At 30.2% G+C, this 17,384-nt stretch overlaps 2 protein-coding genes across 3 annotated transcripts; both read left to right on the top strand.

The window, feature by feature from the left end:
• The first annotated feature begins 74 nt into the window (after nucleotides 1-74).
• LOC119633423 (ATP-dependent RNA helicase dbp2) lies at nucleotides 75-3,362 on the top strand. Its single transcript, XM_038026975.1, has 3 exons — nucleotides 75-109; nucleotides 336-1,841; nucleotides 1,911-3,362. Exons 2-3 carry the CDS (start codon nucleotides 423-425, stop codon nucleotides 3,279-3,281), a joined length of 2,790 nt encoding a protein of 929 aa, XP_037882903.1. The 5' UTR covers nucleotides 75-109; nucleotides 336-422; the 3' UTR covers nucleotides 3,282-3,362.
• A 10,555-nt stretch (nucleotides 3,363-13,917) lies between these two features.
• Nucleotides 13,918-16,279, top strand: LOC119637289 (negative elongation factor B). Of its 2 annotated transcripts, none has more exons than XM_038033226.1 (4): nucleotides 13,918-14,063; nucleotides 14,133-15,431; nucleotides 15,501-15,628; nucleotides 15,978-16,279. In XM_038033226.1, exons 1-4 carry the CDS (start codon nucleotides 13,938-13,940, stop codon nucleotides 16,195-16,197), a joined length of 1,773 nt encoding a protein of 590 aa, XP_037889154.1. In that variant the 5' UTR covers nucleotides 13,918-13,937; the 3' UTR covers nucleotides 16,198-16,279. The 2 variants fall into 2 exon arrangements, with proteins under 2 accessions (XP_037889154.1, XP_037889160.1); XM_038033232.1 differs by having other exon boundaries at nucleotides 14,011-14,063; nucleotides 14,137-15,431.
• The last annotated feature ends 1,105 nt before the right edge of the window (nucleotides 16,280-17,384 follow it).

Below are 17,384 nucleotides of genomic sequence, written 5' to 3'. Positions count from 1 at the left end.
AAAAAAAAAAAAAAAAAAAACTGAAAATAAATAGCAATTAAAAAGGCTTCGAAAGATCTTTCGATTAATAAAAAACAAAAAAAGAAGCAAAGATTTATTAGAAAGTTTGGTAAGTGTTACTATTGATTTTTTCACATAGTCGTAAAAAATTTTCATCCATTTTTTTGAATTGTGAAAATGTGTTTCGTTCGGGTTTCTATGTACCAGTCGTGAAAATATCGATTTTTGACGATTGCGTATATGGAAGGTGTTGCCATACCGTAGACAATATAATAATAGTATCTAGCATACCTTTTGACATGCTTTTTTTCTTTTATTTCCACAAAAATTTGCAGAATAACTACGGAGTAAACTTGCATATATATATATATATATCTTTGAATTATATACATTTTTAATCGCTAATTGACTAGTAATTGATTATGTACGCTAATGGCTACCCGGCAAGTATGCCAGCTACTGCTGGTGCTAATCCTAATTATAGCGGTCTGAATGCTAACGGAGGCCCTCGTCAAGAGCGACCTCACTATCAGCGCACGTCTAATTACGCTGGTGCCACTAATGGTAACGCCGCTTACGGAGGAAGCACTTCACAGAATGGCAATTACGGCGGTTATCGCGGTAATAATTTTAATCCCATGATGGTTAGTGGAACTCCTCAGTATTACGGTAACGCTTCTGGAGGATTTCAACCGCGCGGCAAAAATCCCAACTTTATACCACGTCATCAAAAACCCATAAATGGAATTGTTGGTGGTGTTAATGGTGGTAATTACCAGACTACTAGTAATCTCTTTAATAAGCCGCAAATTAGCTTAGGTTCTCTCAGCAAAGAGGAGCGTGCATCCTTGCAACGTGAAAAAGCAAAAAATCCAGGACGCACCCTTGCCAAGCCTGAATGGGAAGAATTGCCACCGTTTAAAAAAAATTTTTATGCTCCTCATCCAAACACTTTAAACATAAGCGAGCAGGCTGTTGCAGAACTTCGCAATGAATTGCAAATTACCGTATCAGGCAATGATATACCACATCCCATAGCTTCCTTTGAGGAATGTTCGCTGCCTGAGCATACTATTGAGGAAATGAAGCGTCAAGGATTTACTCAACCCACCGCCATACAGGCTCAAGGTTGGCCTATTGCTTTATCTGGGCGGGATTTGGTGGGCATCGCTCAAACCGGATCTGGCAAGACTTTGGCGTATATGTTACCAGCTATGGTACATATCGCTAACCAACCACCATTGGCCCGCGGTGATGGCCCTATTGCCCTTGTTCTAGCTCCAACACGTGAATTGGCTCAACAAATTCAGTCCGTAGTGCGCGATTTTGGCCATTTAAGTCAACCGGAAATTCGTCATACTTGCATTTTCGGAGGCTCCTCGAAAATACCTCAAGCTCGTGATTTGGAGCGTGGTGTTGAAGTGATAATTGCTACTCCCGGACGATTGATTGATTTCCTTGAGAATCGTACCACAAATTTGCAACGTTGCACTTATTTGGTTTTAGATGAAGCAGATCGGATGTTGGATATGGGTTTTGAACCTCAAATTCGTAAAATTATTGAACAAATACGTCCCGATCGTCAAGTCGTCATGTGGTCTGCTACTTGGCCCAAAGAAGTACAAACTCTTGCAGGAGATTTTCTAAACGACTACATTCAAATTAATATCGGTTCAATGAATTTGTCCGCAAATCATAACATACGGCAGATTGTGAAAGTTTGCCAGGAGAATGAAAAACCGCAACTAATTGTAAAGTTGTTAAAGGAAATTCTTACCACTACTAATAATGCTGCTAACAATGCTAACAAAATTATTATATTTGTGGAAACTAAAATCAAGGTAATTAAAATTTACTTATTACTCTTTTCTTGTGGTTTTTATATAAATATCTTCATTTGTTTTTTGAAGGTCGAGGAGATCTTGCAAATTATACGTAATGAAGGCTATACCGCTACTTCTATACATGGTGATAAATCTCAAGCTGAACGTGATTCAGTATTGAAAGATTTTCGTAACGGTAAGTCCAATATATTGATAGCTACCGATGTGGCTTCACGCGGTTTGGATGTTGAAGATTTGCAATATGTCATCAATTATGATTATCCCAACTCATCGGAGAATTATGTTCACCGTATTGGCCGTACTGGACGTTGTCAACAATTAGGCACGGCCTATACATTTTTTACGAATGAAAATTCTAAACAAGCAAGAGAATTAGTCTCTGTCTTAGAAGAAGCCGGGCAACAACCATGTCCGGCTCTCATGCTTATGGCTGGTTCAATGAACAGTGGCAACGGTAATAATCGTAATAATAATAAACGTTGGCAACAGCAAATGACTAACACTGGTTGCGCTGGAAGCAACAACGTAGGAACGCAACAGCAACAGCAACGCAATAATCCCTTAAATTATCAAGCAAATCCAATTGGTGGTAATGCATACACAACCAAGTCGACTTATCAGCAACAATATAACGGCACTAATATGTATCAGGGACAGCAGCCACAAAATAATGGCACTGGACCAAAGGCTGGTGTCGGCAATTGGAATAATAATCGTAGTAACGCTGGGCAAGATGTAAATGTCGGCAATCGCCAATATCGTCCAAGAAACACTTTTACTAATGCTAATACTGGACTGCGTCCAATGATGGGTAGCTTTGTACCACATCCACATATGCAACCCTATAATCAACAGGGAGGTTATATGACTGCACCTCAACAATATCGTCCACGTGGTCAATATATGCCTCCTAATGGAAATACGCCACGCTATCAGCAGTATCAAAAGCGTGAATTTCAACCCACGCAACAGCAGCAGCAAAATCATTATGGCAACAAGCCACAAAGTGGACAGCAATCGGATGTCATGGATCAAAATGTTGTTAATAATGACATAAACGGTATGGCAGCTGCGGCGGCCGTAGTTGCCGCCCAACAGCAACAACAACAAATGAATGTAGCCGCGAATATAGCGGCCGCAGTAGCTGCGGCTGGTGGCCAGGTGGGCGGCACAACCGAATATCCAAGCAACGTATCCACACCACCTGCTGCCCTCTATGCAGCACCTGCTCAGTCGCCACCAGCACCCGGTGCGGCAGCCACATATATGTACGATGCCAGCGGCATGTTGGCAGCAGCTGCCGGCAATCCTTATGCTACTGGACAATACGGTCCACCTACAGCGTATTATGCTCATCCCCATCAATTTGCTGCTGCTCCTGGAGTGGTACCTGCCACAAATGCTACAACACCAGGCGCTGAATTGATTCAACAGTAAGTGGTTTATACAAACAACAATATTACCTATTCATATATATATTCATATATTATATATATATATATATATATATGTATATATATATACATAAATACATGTATATACGTATATGTGTATATATGTATATACATATATATATATGTATATATGCTTATATACATCTATAAGTATATATATATATGTATATATACACACACACATATATATATGTATATATATATATTTAATAGTAAAAAAAAAAAAATCATCTTTTATTAATCTTTCAACACCTTTTTTCACTTAAGACATTTAAATATTACAAAATTATTAACAATTGATTAAACAATTAAAAACAAGGAAAACAAAACAAATTATATTAATCACGACCATAATATACTATATTCAAATAAACAAAAAAACTTGAAAAAAGTGATTTCTTTTTCTCTAAAAAGAACAACATTTATAAAAACAACCGTATAAAAAAAAAAATTGTAAATGAAATTGAAAAATACGAAAAACAAAGAAAAAGTCTTTTGAAAGCTCTGCAGGATTTTCTAACCCCCAGGGATGCAAGGCATCAAGTATTTCTCATGTAATATGATGATTTAAAAAAAAAACAACAAAAAAAAAGAACGAAATAAAAAACAAAAAAAAAAAACAAAAAAAAGAATAAAAAGACAGAATATAAATTCAACAACATTGCCAATTAACTCTGTCTTTCTTTCTACACCTTCTTCAATCCTCTTCTCTCACACCACCACCATCGCTATCGCCACCACAACCACCACCACCACCACCGCCACCGCCATCGCCGCACTCATCTCCCATTCTTCTCACAAAATAAAACTATGAATAAATTACATAAATTGTTTTTGAAGTTTGTTTTATAAACCAACTCTCGGTTAGGCAAGCTAAGTTTCTTTCGGAGACATTGAGAGGGAAAATTCATTGAAAATTCCATCCTCCCCATACGCTCCGAATGAATACCCGTTTTTAAGCAAAATTCTCTAATGCTAATAATTATAACAATAGTAATAATAATATTTAATTCATATCTAAAACTATTTGTAAACACTTTAAAACATTTGCTTTTTAATATTTTTTTTTTCTCCCTATTTTACTTACTTTTTACTACAAATCAACGGTAAATTTCTTTATTTAAAAAGATTTTAAATTATATTTTGTATACTATGAATTAATTATATCATTAAATTTGTTGCTTAAGTTTTTTGAATTTTTATTTCATTTTTTTTTTTGTTTTTTTTTTCCACAGAAAATCTTATATGGTTACTTTTTATTTTTTGTAAGAAAACGCAAAACAAATCATTTCGCAAGAAACGCGAAATTAAGATTTGTATCGATATTTTTAAAAAATGAATTAATAGGAAAACGATGAAATTTTTTTATTTTTTTACAATGAGTAACAAAATAGCAAAGCAAAAAGAAAAAAATAAAAATGAAAAAAAGAATAAATAAAAGACGGAAAAACGTAATTGAAAGGAAAACGCAATACATTTTTGTTTGTAAAATAAAACATACGTACGGATTGTTTTATTGTAATAAATATTTCAATATTTCTTTTTTTTTTTCTTTTTCATAATTCTGTTTAATGTGACACTCTTCTCAAACAGTAGAAATTTGAAGGAAAAGAAAAAAAAAATGAAAAATAAAAATGCGCATTCGATTAAAAAAAAAATTCTGTAGAAAAAGCAAAATAAAAAAAAAAAATACAAATAATTTTTAAAATAATGTGTTAAGTTGCCAAAGTCGCCGCCAATGCCATGTTTTGTGTTTTTATTCAAAAGAAAAAAAAACAAAAAAAAACAAAAAAAAAAAACAAGAAAAACTCGAAATAAAAATCTAATACGTATAGAATGTATAGAATGCATACATGAAATGGAATGAAAAGAGAAGAAAATGAAATATAATACAAACAACCGATAACGAATTTACGAATGAACACTTAAAAAAGAAAACAAGCAAACAAACAACAACAACAAGAACAACAATTAAATATAAAAATGCGCCACATTCATCCATATACAAATGGTATAAGATTTTTTGTTTATGTTTTTGGAAGGGTTAGTTTTTTTCCTTTTTCTTTCTTCCTTTTTCAATGTATTTTTTTTTTTTTTTTTTTTTTTTTTTTTTTTTTGTGTGTGTGTATGTATTAAAATTAAGATCAAAAGCGAGGCAGAGTAGCACAAGAAGAAAATCGTAAGCTTTTAAATTTAAACAGTTTCCTGCTCCATTACCTTTTTTTTGCCCCAATTATTAATGTAAGTTTCTTATAATCAAGGGCAAAGTAAGTAATTATTACTATCTAACATTAACGACTGATGTACTATTAGGATAATATCTCTAATTAGGCAAAAGCTTAATTGACGGCAAGAAATTGATTAAAAGTACACTTTTCGGTTAAAGTATATTGTTATTAATATCAATATTCACATTGCATTTTAACCGCAAAAAAATTAACTTTATAATTACCACAATTTCCGAAACGTTGGAATTTTTTCAACCTTGAAAATGACGATAAAAGTTTCCATCTTAATGTATATCTTAGTAGCGTCAGCTGCTATTTGAATTGTAGATCATAATATATAGCAAGAAAAGGATTTTTTTTATAAAATTAGTTTCTTATAATCAATCAAGGTTGCTCTATACACGGTCTATGTTCAAGCTCTAACAACTAATTTACCGGTGTAAAGGATATGTAAAAAGCACTTAACTTCTAAATTTTACGCGTCCTTTTTAACATGCGTTATATTATTGTTCTTATTGATTGCACAGAAACTCAAAAAGCAGATTTGCAAGCGAAATGTATGAATCACATAAAAAGTGTAAGATATTCGGTTCAAAAGCTGTTTAAAAACAACCATATAACAGCAAATTAATTATTGATTGAAATCTGATTATTTATCTCATGCAATAATTTACACGCTTTTTTTCTCGCATTTGTCGTATATATCGCATGTACATCTGCAAACATATTTTCGTGTTTAATGCAAATTAGAATGAACTTATTTCGAAAGAGAAAGATTAGAAGGACAGACAGACAGATAGAGCCAGCTTAAGAAAAAAAAAAAGTCGTATATTCTAAAAAATTTTATTGCCGATAAAGTAGTAATCAAGAATCGAATATTTAGAATTCGAATAAAATGCATTATTATTCTTATAATTTTTTTTTTTTTTTTTTTTTTTTTTTAAACTAAAAAAATTAAATTTTTGAAAATTTAAAAAAAAAAAAAATAGTAACTTTTTTTTTCAATTTGCATACCACCATGCTAGTCCTTTCGCAGTTCTTATTAATTCTTACAAAATTAATTAAATTTAAAAAAAAAAAAAAAAAAAAAAAAAAAAAAGAGAAAAGGAAAGGAAAAGTGAAACACTCTTCTTTTTGTACAAATGAAATTTTGTTTTCACTTTCTGTAACAAAACAATTTTAATTAACTAAAGCAGGAAAACAACAACCCTTAGAATGCAGACTTTAATGAAAGGAAGACAAATATTTATTGAAATGAAATGTTCATAGTTATCAACATTTTTTTTAATATTTTTATATTACAAACAAGAATTACTACAAATATTTTTTGTTTTCATTATTGTTTTACAAAGTGAAAAAACTAACATAAATTCCAATTTAATATTTATATATAAAATGAGAAATTCATATATATACACATATACATGTATATACAAATACATAAAGAAATGTGATGATGTATTAACAAATGCAATGTAAGATTTTTTTTTCTTTTTTTTTTTTAAAGCATAAATACAAAAAAAGAAGAGAGCAAAAAAAGAGAACTTGAAAATTTTCGAGCCAAGTTTAAGAAATTTTTAAACATTTCCAAGCATATGCAAAATTATTATACTAACATCGAACGTGATTAGAAAGAAAACAAAACTTGGAGAAACAAAAAACGAAAACGTTATTAAAATTTTATTTAAACTTGAAAGTAATTATAATTAATGGATCATATTTTTGTTAAATAACTATTTTTTTTTTTTCTTTTTTTTTTACTAATTCATCAACTTATACGCGGTACCCAATAAATAAACAAGGATCTCGTTTTTTGTTTTTATATTAAAATAATTTAATTTTTTTTCTTTTTAAATTCTTTAAAACGTATGCTGTGAGTATTAACTTTAACTTTAAAAAAAAAAAAAAGAGAAAAAGTTAAAAAAAATGCGAAAGCAAACTAAGAAAACAATATTTTTGCATTTATTATACAACTAAAGAAAAAAAAAACAATAAATACGGAAAAATACATGTAATGTGATATAGACTTAAAAATTATATATAAACATTTTCCACTTATTTAAAATTTTTATTAAAAAAAATTTTTTTTTTATGGATGAAATGAGGCACATTCTCTCTCCAAATACTACATTTTTTGTGTTAAGGTTTTTTTTTTTTTTTTTCATTTCAATTTTCTTTGAATCTACATAAATAGATATAAAAAAAAAAGCAAGAGGATAAAACAAGAAATACTTTCTTCAGATATTTATTAAACAAAAAAAAAAAAAAAAGAAGAAAACAACACTTGCTTTAATAAAAATGGTGAAAGCAACCTTTTTAATACATAACCAAAAAATTACATTATGTATTTGTTCATTTCTTTTAAATTGAAAAAAAAAAACAATAAGTAGACAGGATTCTGTAAATACACGTGTTCCCCTACACAAGTGAAGAAATGTTGTTGTTCTGGAGATGTAATATGAAAATACATTTTTTTTTCTCAATTCAGTCAAAAAAAAAAAAAAGTCCAGAAAATTTAATTTTAATAAGTTCTCTTACTCTTGAATCTTTTTTTTTTCCTCCCGTTTTTTTTTTCGCGTAAGTAATTCATAGAGCACATGTAGAAGGCGGCATAGTCTGAGAGGAAATGACATTTGAATAAAAAGCCAACTGAGCATAATGGCGCACAATATGTGTACATTATTTTAATTTTTTGATATCTTCTATTTAAAAAAGGTTTTTGTTTATTAAATTTCTTACTTTACATAAAAAAAAAAAAACAGAAAAAAATTTTTAGACTAAAACATTTCTTTTTCTTTATAAAAGTATCATTTTCACAAAGCCTAGGATTAATATTTTAGGTTAAAATTAATATCAATATGATATAATTTCATACTTCCAACCAAAAATTATTTCAAATCGCCGGCGCTTTATTTTAAATAAATACGTCTGTTATATCTCGATTCGTTAAATATATAAATTATTAGCGATATATTTGCTTTCGATTTTTCATATCGCAATCGTTTATTCAATAAATTGCTATCTAACCACGAACATAATGCATGCGATTTCATTTGTTATCGCATGTACCACGAAAAAAAAAACTCATCAACGTTATCAACCCCAGTCTATTTATTATGCATAGTGACTGCAAATACTAAGACACTGTATCAATAATTTGGGTCTTCTTGGGTTGGTTGATTCGCGAAATCCGCCGGCATTCTTACCATTCATTGCCTAATTATGTATTGCTTGTGGGATACGGAAAACGATTCTGGAAGCAATCGGTTTCAATGATTATCTAATAAAATCATATTTTGAATAATAATGTTTCCAATAACATTTATGAAGGGAGCACAGCACCTTCAGTCAATGCTCACAATAATTTCACAATTCAGTGATAAAGAATGAATAGATGCTATTCGCTAGATAAGTGAAAGTCCGGGATGTAGAAATAAAAATTCTAAACTATTGTCCGTAAAAGCAATGACATTCGAAGCGGTTAAGGGGCAGGTGTATAGAGAAGAATAGTCTCAAACTAAAAACTCGCATGAAATTTTAATAATAATTCGAGCGAGTTTCTTTGCCACTTAAATATTACAATGAAACGAATGATATTCATATTTATTCGGGTTAAGTAGAAAAAAATTGCCATGCGTTAGGAAGTATCATGAGATTATCGTATGATATAAGAGTAATATTATTATTATTATTTTAATTTTAGACTAATGAAATGAATTCTTAGACTAAAAAAGACATTGAGCACTAGCAACACAGGCTATCGGCTCATAAGAGTAATAATAAAGCAATAATATTCTAATTTATTCAGCGAAAGCTTGGTCTTCTCGTTCATGCGATAAATTTTTGCTTAGTATGACAGTTATTGATGTTGATACATTTACAAATATTTTTAGGTTTGTATATACGCGAAAGAAGTATAAAATTTAGATGACAACCAAGTTACTTTCTTCTATGGACGATATAAATATATATATATATATGATATAAATATATATATATAAATATATATATATATATATACTGAACTATTTTCTTTCATGTCATGAATGAAGACTTCTATATGACATTTAAGTGTATCTATGTATTATCTTTTTTTTTAATCATATTGTCGTTGTGTGCCTTCTATGTGTATTTTTTTTTTCCACGATATGTAATTAAGTGCGTCATGCGGTAGTTTGATAATTAACTTGAAATATTTTTTCATTTTGTGTTCATTAAATAAAATCAAAATTCATTTGGAAAACTTTTCTTAAAAACAAGAAATATTTAAATAAATAAAAGGGAATTAAAAAACCTAATACGAAATAAAATAAAATGTATTGTTATCCATTAACAGAATTGTTTTTATAAAAGAAAAAAAAAAAAAGTAAAAAATAAATTTTATTAAAAAAAAAAAATTAATCATTTTTAAAAAAAAAAAAAAAGAAATTATATTCTAATAAATTCAGCCCTTAAAATTTTTCAATTTTTTTCATTGATTTATTAATGTTTTTTATATTTTTATTAAGCGTTTCATTTTACTCAGTGCTACAAAAAAGAAAAAAATTGCATTTGACTTTATAAAGTATAAAAATAAACAAATTTTAATACAAAAAGTTAAAACATAAATAAATAAAAAAAAAAAAAAAAAAAAACGAAAATTTGTGTGATATTTACTTTTTAAGAGAATTGAAAGCAAAAAAAAAGACTAAATTTACATGAAATGTTATTAAAGCTAAAGAAATAAAAAAATAACAGAAAAAAAGAGAAATTTTATTCAATAACAAAATAAATAATTAAGGAAAACTCCAAGATTCTTTAATTTATTCAAATATATAGAAAAAGACGAGCAAGAGAGCCAATCGCGCAAAAGTTTTCGTGAAATGAAATATTGTAAACGCAATGCAAAATAAATTTAACGAATGTAAGAAGAAAATTTAGTATGGAAAAGAGGAATTCAAAAAAAAAAAAACAAAAAAAACATAAAAAAAACAAAAAAACAACAAAAAAAATGGAACGAATCCAAACGAAAAAAAACCTATAAATTCACACAAATTTATTTAAAAGAGAAAAAAAGAAAAGAAAGTAAATACAATAAAAAGAGGAAATATTTTTTTATAACATCTCCTACCTTCGAAAATCAAACTACTATTGATTTTTTAAATTGAAACAAAAAATAAAAAGCAAAGAGAACCAACCCCTTTAATTGAAACAAGAATAGCTTCTCTTCTTCAATAACTTCCAATATTTGTTTAAATTTTATATGTTTTTTTTTTTTTTTTCTATTAGAAATAATAAAAACGTAACAAAATCAAATGCAATTTATCTTCAACTAATTAGTTTTTATTTTTTTATTTCTTTTTTTTTTTTTTTTTTTTTATATATATATATTTCTTTTTATTACTAAAACTTATAATTATTACATTATAAAATTATAAAGCATAAGATATCCTTGAAAATTGCCAAAAAAAAAGAGAAAAAAAAAGAAAAAAGACACAAAATCATTGTAAAAAAGCAATGAATATTTGTTTATGGTAAACGAGCCCCCGCAGCATCCTACACAAAACGATCATTCTTTCTCTCGTAAATGTTGAAGTAAAAAAAAAAAAGAAAAGAAAACGAGTATTTATCTCAATAACTTATTAAACTTGATTTTTGTATTCGTATGCGCAGTTAGCCCACGCAAGGTAATCTAACTCTAATATATAGAAAAAAGAAGAACAAGGCAAACAAGCAAATATGTTTGAATTTACTAATTGAATAATCAATCAATATGTAAACAAAAAAAATAAAAAATAAAAAAAAAAAAAATGAGAAAATAGTTTTTTTTTTTCAATTTAGGCCTTGAATTGATGAAACTATATAAATAAATAAAACTGAGAAGAAAAAGAAACCAAAAAAAATTTATTGAATTTTTCATTTATTTCCATTTTCTTTATTAGTATAAACGGATCTCTACAGGTCGAAACGAGAATTTTTTATTTATTCAATGTATTACGGCAGTTAGAAGTACTCTTTGGCGGTCTGAATTTCAACCTGCATTTCCTTCTGCTATATATTTGGTCTGACCTAAGTGCGTGCCTTGCGTTTTCGAGACATTCGCACGTCCGTTGGTGCAATAACTACCGATCTTTTGAATTTGTTTTGCGCTTCGATGAAACGATTTTAGGAATTTGACTTGTTGACAGGAGACATGTTGTTGTTGTTGTTGTTCTTCTTCTTCTTCTTCTAAAAGCTAAGTGATGTCTAAATTGGCCAAAGCGTTATAGGCGTGTTCTTTGATCTGCTTACGCCATTTTCAAACTCTTTTTGCAAATTCTTAGGCGATTTATTCTTCCCCCCCAATTTAGCAATTGTACAAATGGACATGCTTAAATGCATTTTGAATTTGAAAACCCCCATAATATATGTATAGCGGTAATTCCAATAACTAAATGAACCATAGGTGACGTGGCATTCTTCGTAATAAACAAAGAGATGAAGCCACTGATATATTGGGACACTGAGACAAAGAATTTTGCATGTGAGTATATGAATGCGATGGATATCAGTTGTCAAAACTGTGCCTTTCTAAGGTATTAGAATAGGTATACGTAGCCGTTGAAACTTTAAGAGGTTTAGAAATTCTGATTATCCTAAAATGTATAAATCAAATTTTATCTATAAATGCCCCTTTAATAAAGCATCAATAAGTCCTATGATTCCTGTAACGGAAGGAATCGCTGGAATAAAATCAATTAATCGCTCTACAAGGCGCTACGCTTTCATTTCCGACCCCTCCGACCACATTTCCCCTAAAATAATTTGCTAAGTTGAGACTAGCGAAGAAAGAAGAAAATTACAAGGGCAATGCTGGTAATATTTGAAAAACTAATTGCCAGATGCAGAGTATTCAAAAAAATCTGCTCTCAAAAGTAGACAAAATTACAATAACAATGCTAATCACATTTGAATAAGTGATGCCAAATATACAATATTCAAAGCGATTAGAGTGGGATTTATTTAAAGGGTGCTCATATACCTAAGTAAAAATTTCTTGACAAATTATCAAAAATTCATATACCTTAGATAGATATATTTTGTATTTTTATTGTTTTGAAAAGATTTGGGGAAAAAGGCATTTTTATTTTAATAGTAAATCCAATCTAACCCTCACCTTACCTGCTACATTTTTAAAAGATCATTTGATTGAGCGTTTTTTAGATATTTTTACGCACGAAATGATTCCCCATTTGCTACGTACAAAATTAGAAAGGCATCATTTCTTATCCTGTAATGAAATGTAACCGATCAAAAGGAAAATGTAAGGAAAAGTAATAACTTGATAACGTGATAATTAAGAAATTTTTATGAATGATTGTTTCAAAAGTTTATCTTAAAAAAGAAAAAAACAATACTGCAAAGCCCTCGATACCGTTACACTTTTTCTACACGACCACGTCTATAAAGACGGCCCAATTTTTTTAAAGTATATTTACTAAACATGTTCTTTAATTTCCTATTATGTGTGTTTCGTAATAAACAGTGTTTCTCCTTACCCGGGAGATGAGTATATTTCAGATACTTCTTCAGACTACTTTTACAAGTATTGCCAAATGCAAATTTTCTTCTTCACGCGGTCAAAGCAGCTCTAATGAAACGTTTAAATTTTTAGAAAAGTGTCGAATATTGTCAAAAATATTTCCTACTAAATAAAATCATACTATTTAATTTTCTTCGATTCTAATAATGATACTGATTACGCATGGCGTCAGCCAGGCTTCGTTTTCGAGTTTCGATTATTTCTAATACACATATGCACAAAAGGCGTGAGAAACACTCTCCTCTCTCAAATGTAATATATAGGCGTAGGCAAGATATCTCAAGCTTTACGTTGGGTTGATAATATTGATTGTTCCGATACACTATACAATAATATATATGCTTTTGTTTACTGTAAACTTATTTATGTTGACAATCTGTTACAGTACACAATATTATACATGGGTTTGTTTGCAGTAAAATTATTTGTGTTTACAATGAGTGCACTTTAGGTTGCAGTGGACGTTCAATTGTGTGCGGGAAATGTTTTATTAAGAGTTTGCCTCAAGTGACCAATTACTCGTTGCAGAGAAGACGTGTAATTCAAAATACATACATAAATTTATAAAAGAAATACTTGCTATTTTTGTAAAATGCCAGATATAAAGTTAATTATTTCCCCAAATTAACAACCAACAACATCTTTCGCAGTGGTGCTGTAAAAGAGGAACAAATTGGGAACTTTTGCCGACGGCTTTGCAAATTAGCATAGAGTATTACGTTCTTTCTGTAAATTGCAGCAAAATAAACATTCGTTGGGTAGGTAACCCTGTGTAAGGCCAACAAAGTGCTCAAATTAAAAATATTTAAAAAAGAAGAACGAGGTTTATAAATAAAATACATTCGGAACTATGGCTCAATCAACTCCCAAATTTACGGGTACCGGTTTAGAAGAAGTACATATCCCTGGGCAAGCTTATTTGCGAGAAGCTTTAACCTCTTGTACTGATCCGTTGAAGGCAATAGAAAGTTTTCAGGTATTCCAAATATATTCACCACAAAATGCTATTCATTTCAAAATCTATTTCATTTTATATTCTTAAAAGCTAGAAAATGGTGTACTGTTACCTTCGCTCAGGCCTATGTTACCTTTGTTGGATTTACATGGAGTAAGACGCTTGGATTTTCATACTTCGTTAATGGAAGAGCTGCGAGAAAAATTAATAACTCACATTAATGAGCTGGGACAAAAAGATGTACGGGAACGTGATAAGAAACTAAAAGAATTGTTAATTAAAAGTTTTCCCGTAGTAAGAGTAAAAGCATTGCGCCCTGTAGTTATGGCCATACTGCGTAATACTCCACACATAGATGATAAGTACTTACGTATTTTAGTCAGAGATAGAGAATTGTATGCGGATACTGACACTGAGGTGAAAAGGCAAATATGGCGCGATCATCAGTCATTATTTGGCGATGAAGTATCACCGCTTTTATCTCAGTATATTCGTGAAAAAGAGCATGTCCTTTTCGATCATACTAATTTAAATAATTTATTCTTTCATCCATCGCCTAAAGTGCGCAGGCAAGGTGAAGTCGTTCAAAAATTGGCCAACATGATTGGGAATAGCGTCAAGTTATATGACATGGTCTTGCAGTTTTTACGGACATTATTTTTGCGTACGCGCAATGTTCATTATTGCACACTACGAGCTGAGCTTTTGATGGCTTTACATGACCTTGAGGTGCAGGAAATTATATCGGTCGATCCTTGCCATAAATTCACATGGTGTTTAGACGCTTGTATACGGGAGAAAAACGTTGACATTAAGCGCTCACGCGAACTACAAGGTTTTCTGGACAATATTAAGCGTGGCCAGGAACAAGTTCTAGGCGATCTTTCGATGACTCTATGCGATCCATATGCTATTAACTTTTTGGCCACATCTGCTATTAAAATATTGCAGCATTTAATTAATAATGAAGGCTTACCAAGGGACAACACTATATTGATCTTGCTTTTAAGAATGCTGGCATTGGGTTTGAGTGCTTGGGTTATGATAGATTCCCAGGATTTTAAAGAGCCCAAATTAGATTCACAGGTGGTTACTAAATTTTTGCCCGCTCTTATGTCTCTAATAGTCGATGATCAGTGTCGCAGCTTACACTCTAAATTGCCACCAGATGAAAGAGAATCCGCCTTAACTACTATAGAACATTCTGGACCGGCGCCTGATGCGGTTGAAGCTTATATACAAGAAAGTTCTGTCGCTAGCATATTGGCTATGTATTATACTTTGAATACAGCTCGGCAAAAAGACCGTGTAGGTGTACTAAGGGTTTTGGCTATTTTATCTTCCTGCAAAGATGATCGAGCTTATGAAGATCCATTCCTGCACTCATTGGTAATTTAATTTTAATATTCATATATATATATATATATATATACATTAATATTTTTTGGATACAAACAGATTGCTTTGTTAATACCTATGGCTGAGGAATTTACTACCGAAGACTTTTGTACTACACTCTTTGATGAATTTCTTTTTGCTGGTTTAACACGGGATAATGTCACCAGGCATATGATCAAGCTTTTATGGTATTTGCCTCTATTATAATATAAAACTTGCTTAATTTTATTTAACATCGTTCTATCCGTCTGAGAGAAGTGCTTTCCTTCTTCTTTTATTTTAAAGTCCGAAAATGCGATATACAATTTACATTGAATAGAATTTACTTGCGAAATAGTTGTAATTATGATACAACGAGGAGATGTTGGAAAAGGGCTCCACATATTTTACGATAATGTTTATTAGTTGTTAGGTGGTAGATGCTTATTAAAAGTACATCCAAATTTATGGATAGTGAAGAAACTATATATAAAACAATCTCCTATCGTTTTGTTAAAGTTTCGCTTAAAATTTTCTCCCTTTTTTTTTATTTTTTAGGTATGTCCATAATAAATTGCCAAGTGGCCGTTTGAGCAGCCTTATGAAGGCCATGCAACCTACAACAGGGCACAATGAAACAGTTCATAAATTGTATGAAACATTACAGGAACGCATTGGTGCTTCTTTGCAAGAGTGCCCTATAGCTGAGCAGCCTGAAATTGACTACGATTCTCCGCTGAAAAGTGTACCCACACCTGGACCGCATTATATGCAATAAATAGGTTTAAATATTCATCGTCACTTTATTTATAGATTTAATTATGTTATTTTACTTTAGTTTCTTGTATATAATCATCATTTTTTTTTCTTTTTTATTTCGAAAAAAATGCTTTACAAACATTCTTTGATATATTAAATAAACAAATAAATGGAATTAAATGAGACCTTAATAATATAAAGTTAATCCTCTAATGTTTAAAAATCTGAACAATTAAAAATATTACAATCCTGGCAAGGCTCAACTTTATATCCTTTACATTTGGAATCGAATCTATTCTCATCGATAATACCGTCCATTTCAGGCATAATTTTTGTGAAAACATGTGTTGTAGAATTGTGCCAAATAATTCAATTCTATGGGATAATTTTCATCATAAAATATTAAAAAATCAAAATTTATGCTACATAAAAACTTGATTTCCCTAGGAGTAACTATGTTGGCCCATCCGGTTCTATATGCGAAAATATTATCAATAATAATAAGCAATCTATTTGTCGAGGAATTCGAGTCTAGTCAGTTTTATCAAATTTTATTCCAAAAAATTACGTGGGTTGAATAAAAATCACAAAAATGATTTTCAAGAAAGAGAGAATGGCGCTGAGAACAATAAAACAAATATTCCAAGTCATTCAAAATGGCCACTTGTTAATGATAGTATGAGTAAGATAGTTTTTTGATAAATATATATATATATATATATATGTATATATACATATATATACTAGACTTTAATAAAATGAAAATAGTTCACTATGAGCGCCCATCAAAAGTCCATCTTTTATTATAGACCTATCAGAATTTTATTATTCTATTTATAAAATTATGCACAATTTATGAATATTCACGACTAGGGTGACATTTTTATGCGAGTAAAAAAAGAGTCTAGCTGTTTGTTGCAGCCGAAATTTGGAGAAATTCGGACGGCACATTTCGTTTGATTGTATAAATGGTTATTACTTGAGAATCCTTGATCCATTTTCAATATGTCAGCACAGAATGAATATATTTGTATATAATAATTTACAACCGTAAGTAAATATCGGGAGAGTGTTGATTAAACTTAGTCTCGGTCATCTCATTGATGAGCCGGTGGATTCCTACTAACCGCCTATGTTCACATATATACAACTTTGTTTGTTTTTTTTTTTTTTTTTGTCCTATTATTACTTGTGAAAGCTACGAAG

Source organism: Glossina fuscipes, unplaced genomic scaffold (assembly GCF_014805625.2).
Source record: "Glossina fuscipes isolate IAEA_lab_2018 unplaced genomic scaffold, Yale_Gfus_2 0, whole genome shotgun sequence".
In the NCBI taxonomy this organism is placed as follows: domain Eukaryota; kingdom Metazoa; phylum Arthropoda; class Insecta; order Diptera; family Glossinidae; genus Glossina; species Glossina fuscipes.
The sequence above is the reverse complement of the archived record's forward strand: the minus strand, read 5'-3'. Positions and strand labels throughout refer to the sequence as shown.

Coding starts and splice junctions, on each gene's coding strand:
- LOC119633423 (XM_038026975.1), top strand. CDS start 423: ATGTACGCTAATGGCTACCCGGCAAGTATGCCAGCTACTGCTGGTGCT. Junction 1,842..1,910: donor TTGTGGAAACTAAAATCAAG/GTAATTAAAATT, acceptor TGTTTTTTGAAG/GTCGAGGAGATCTTGCAAAT.
- LOC119637289 (XM_038033226.1), top strand. CDS start 13,938: ATGGCTCAATCAACTCCCAAATTTACGGGTACCGGTTTAGAAGAAGTA. Junction 14,064..14,132: donor AGGCAATAGAAAGTTTTCAG/GTATTCCAAATA, acceptor TATTCTTAAAAG/CTAGAAAATGGTGTACTGTT. Junction 15,432..15,500: donor ATCCATTCCTGCACTCATTG/GTAATTTAATTT, acceptor GGATACAAACAG/ATTGCTTTGTTAATACCTAT.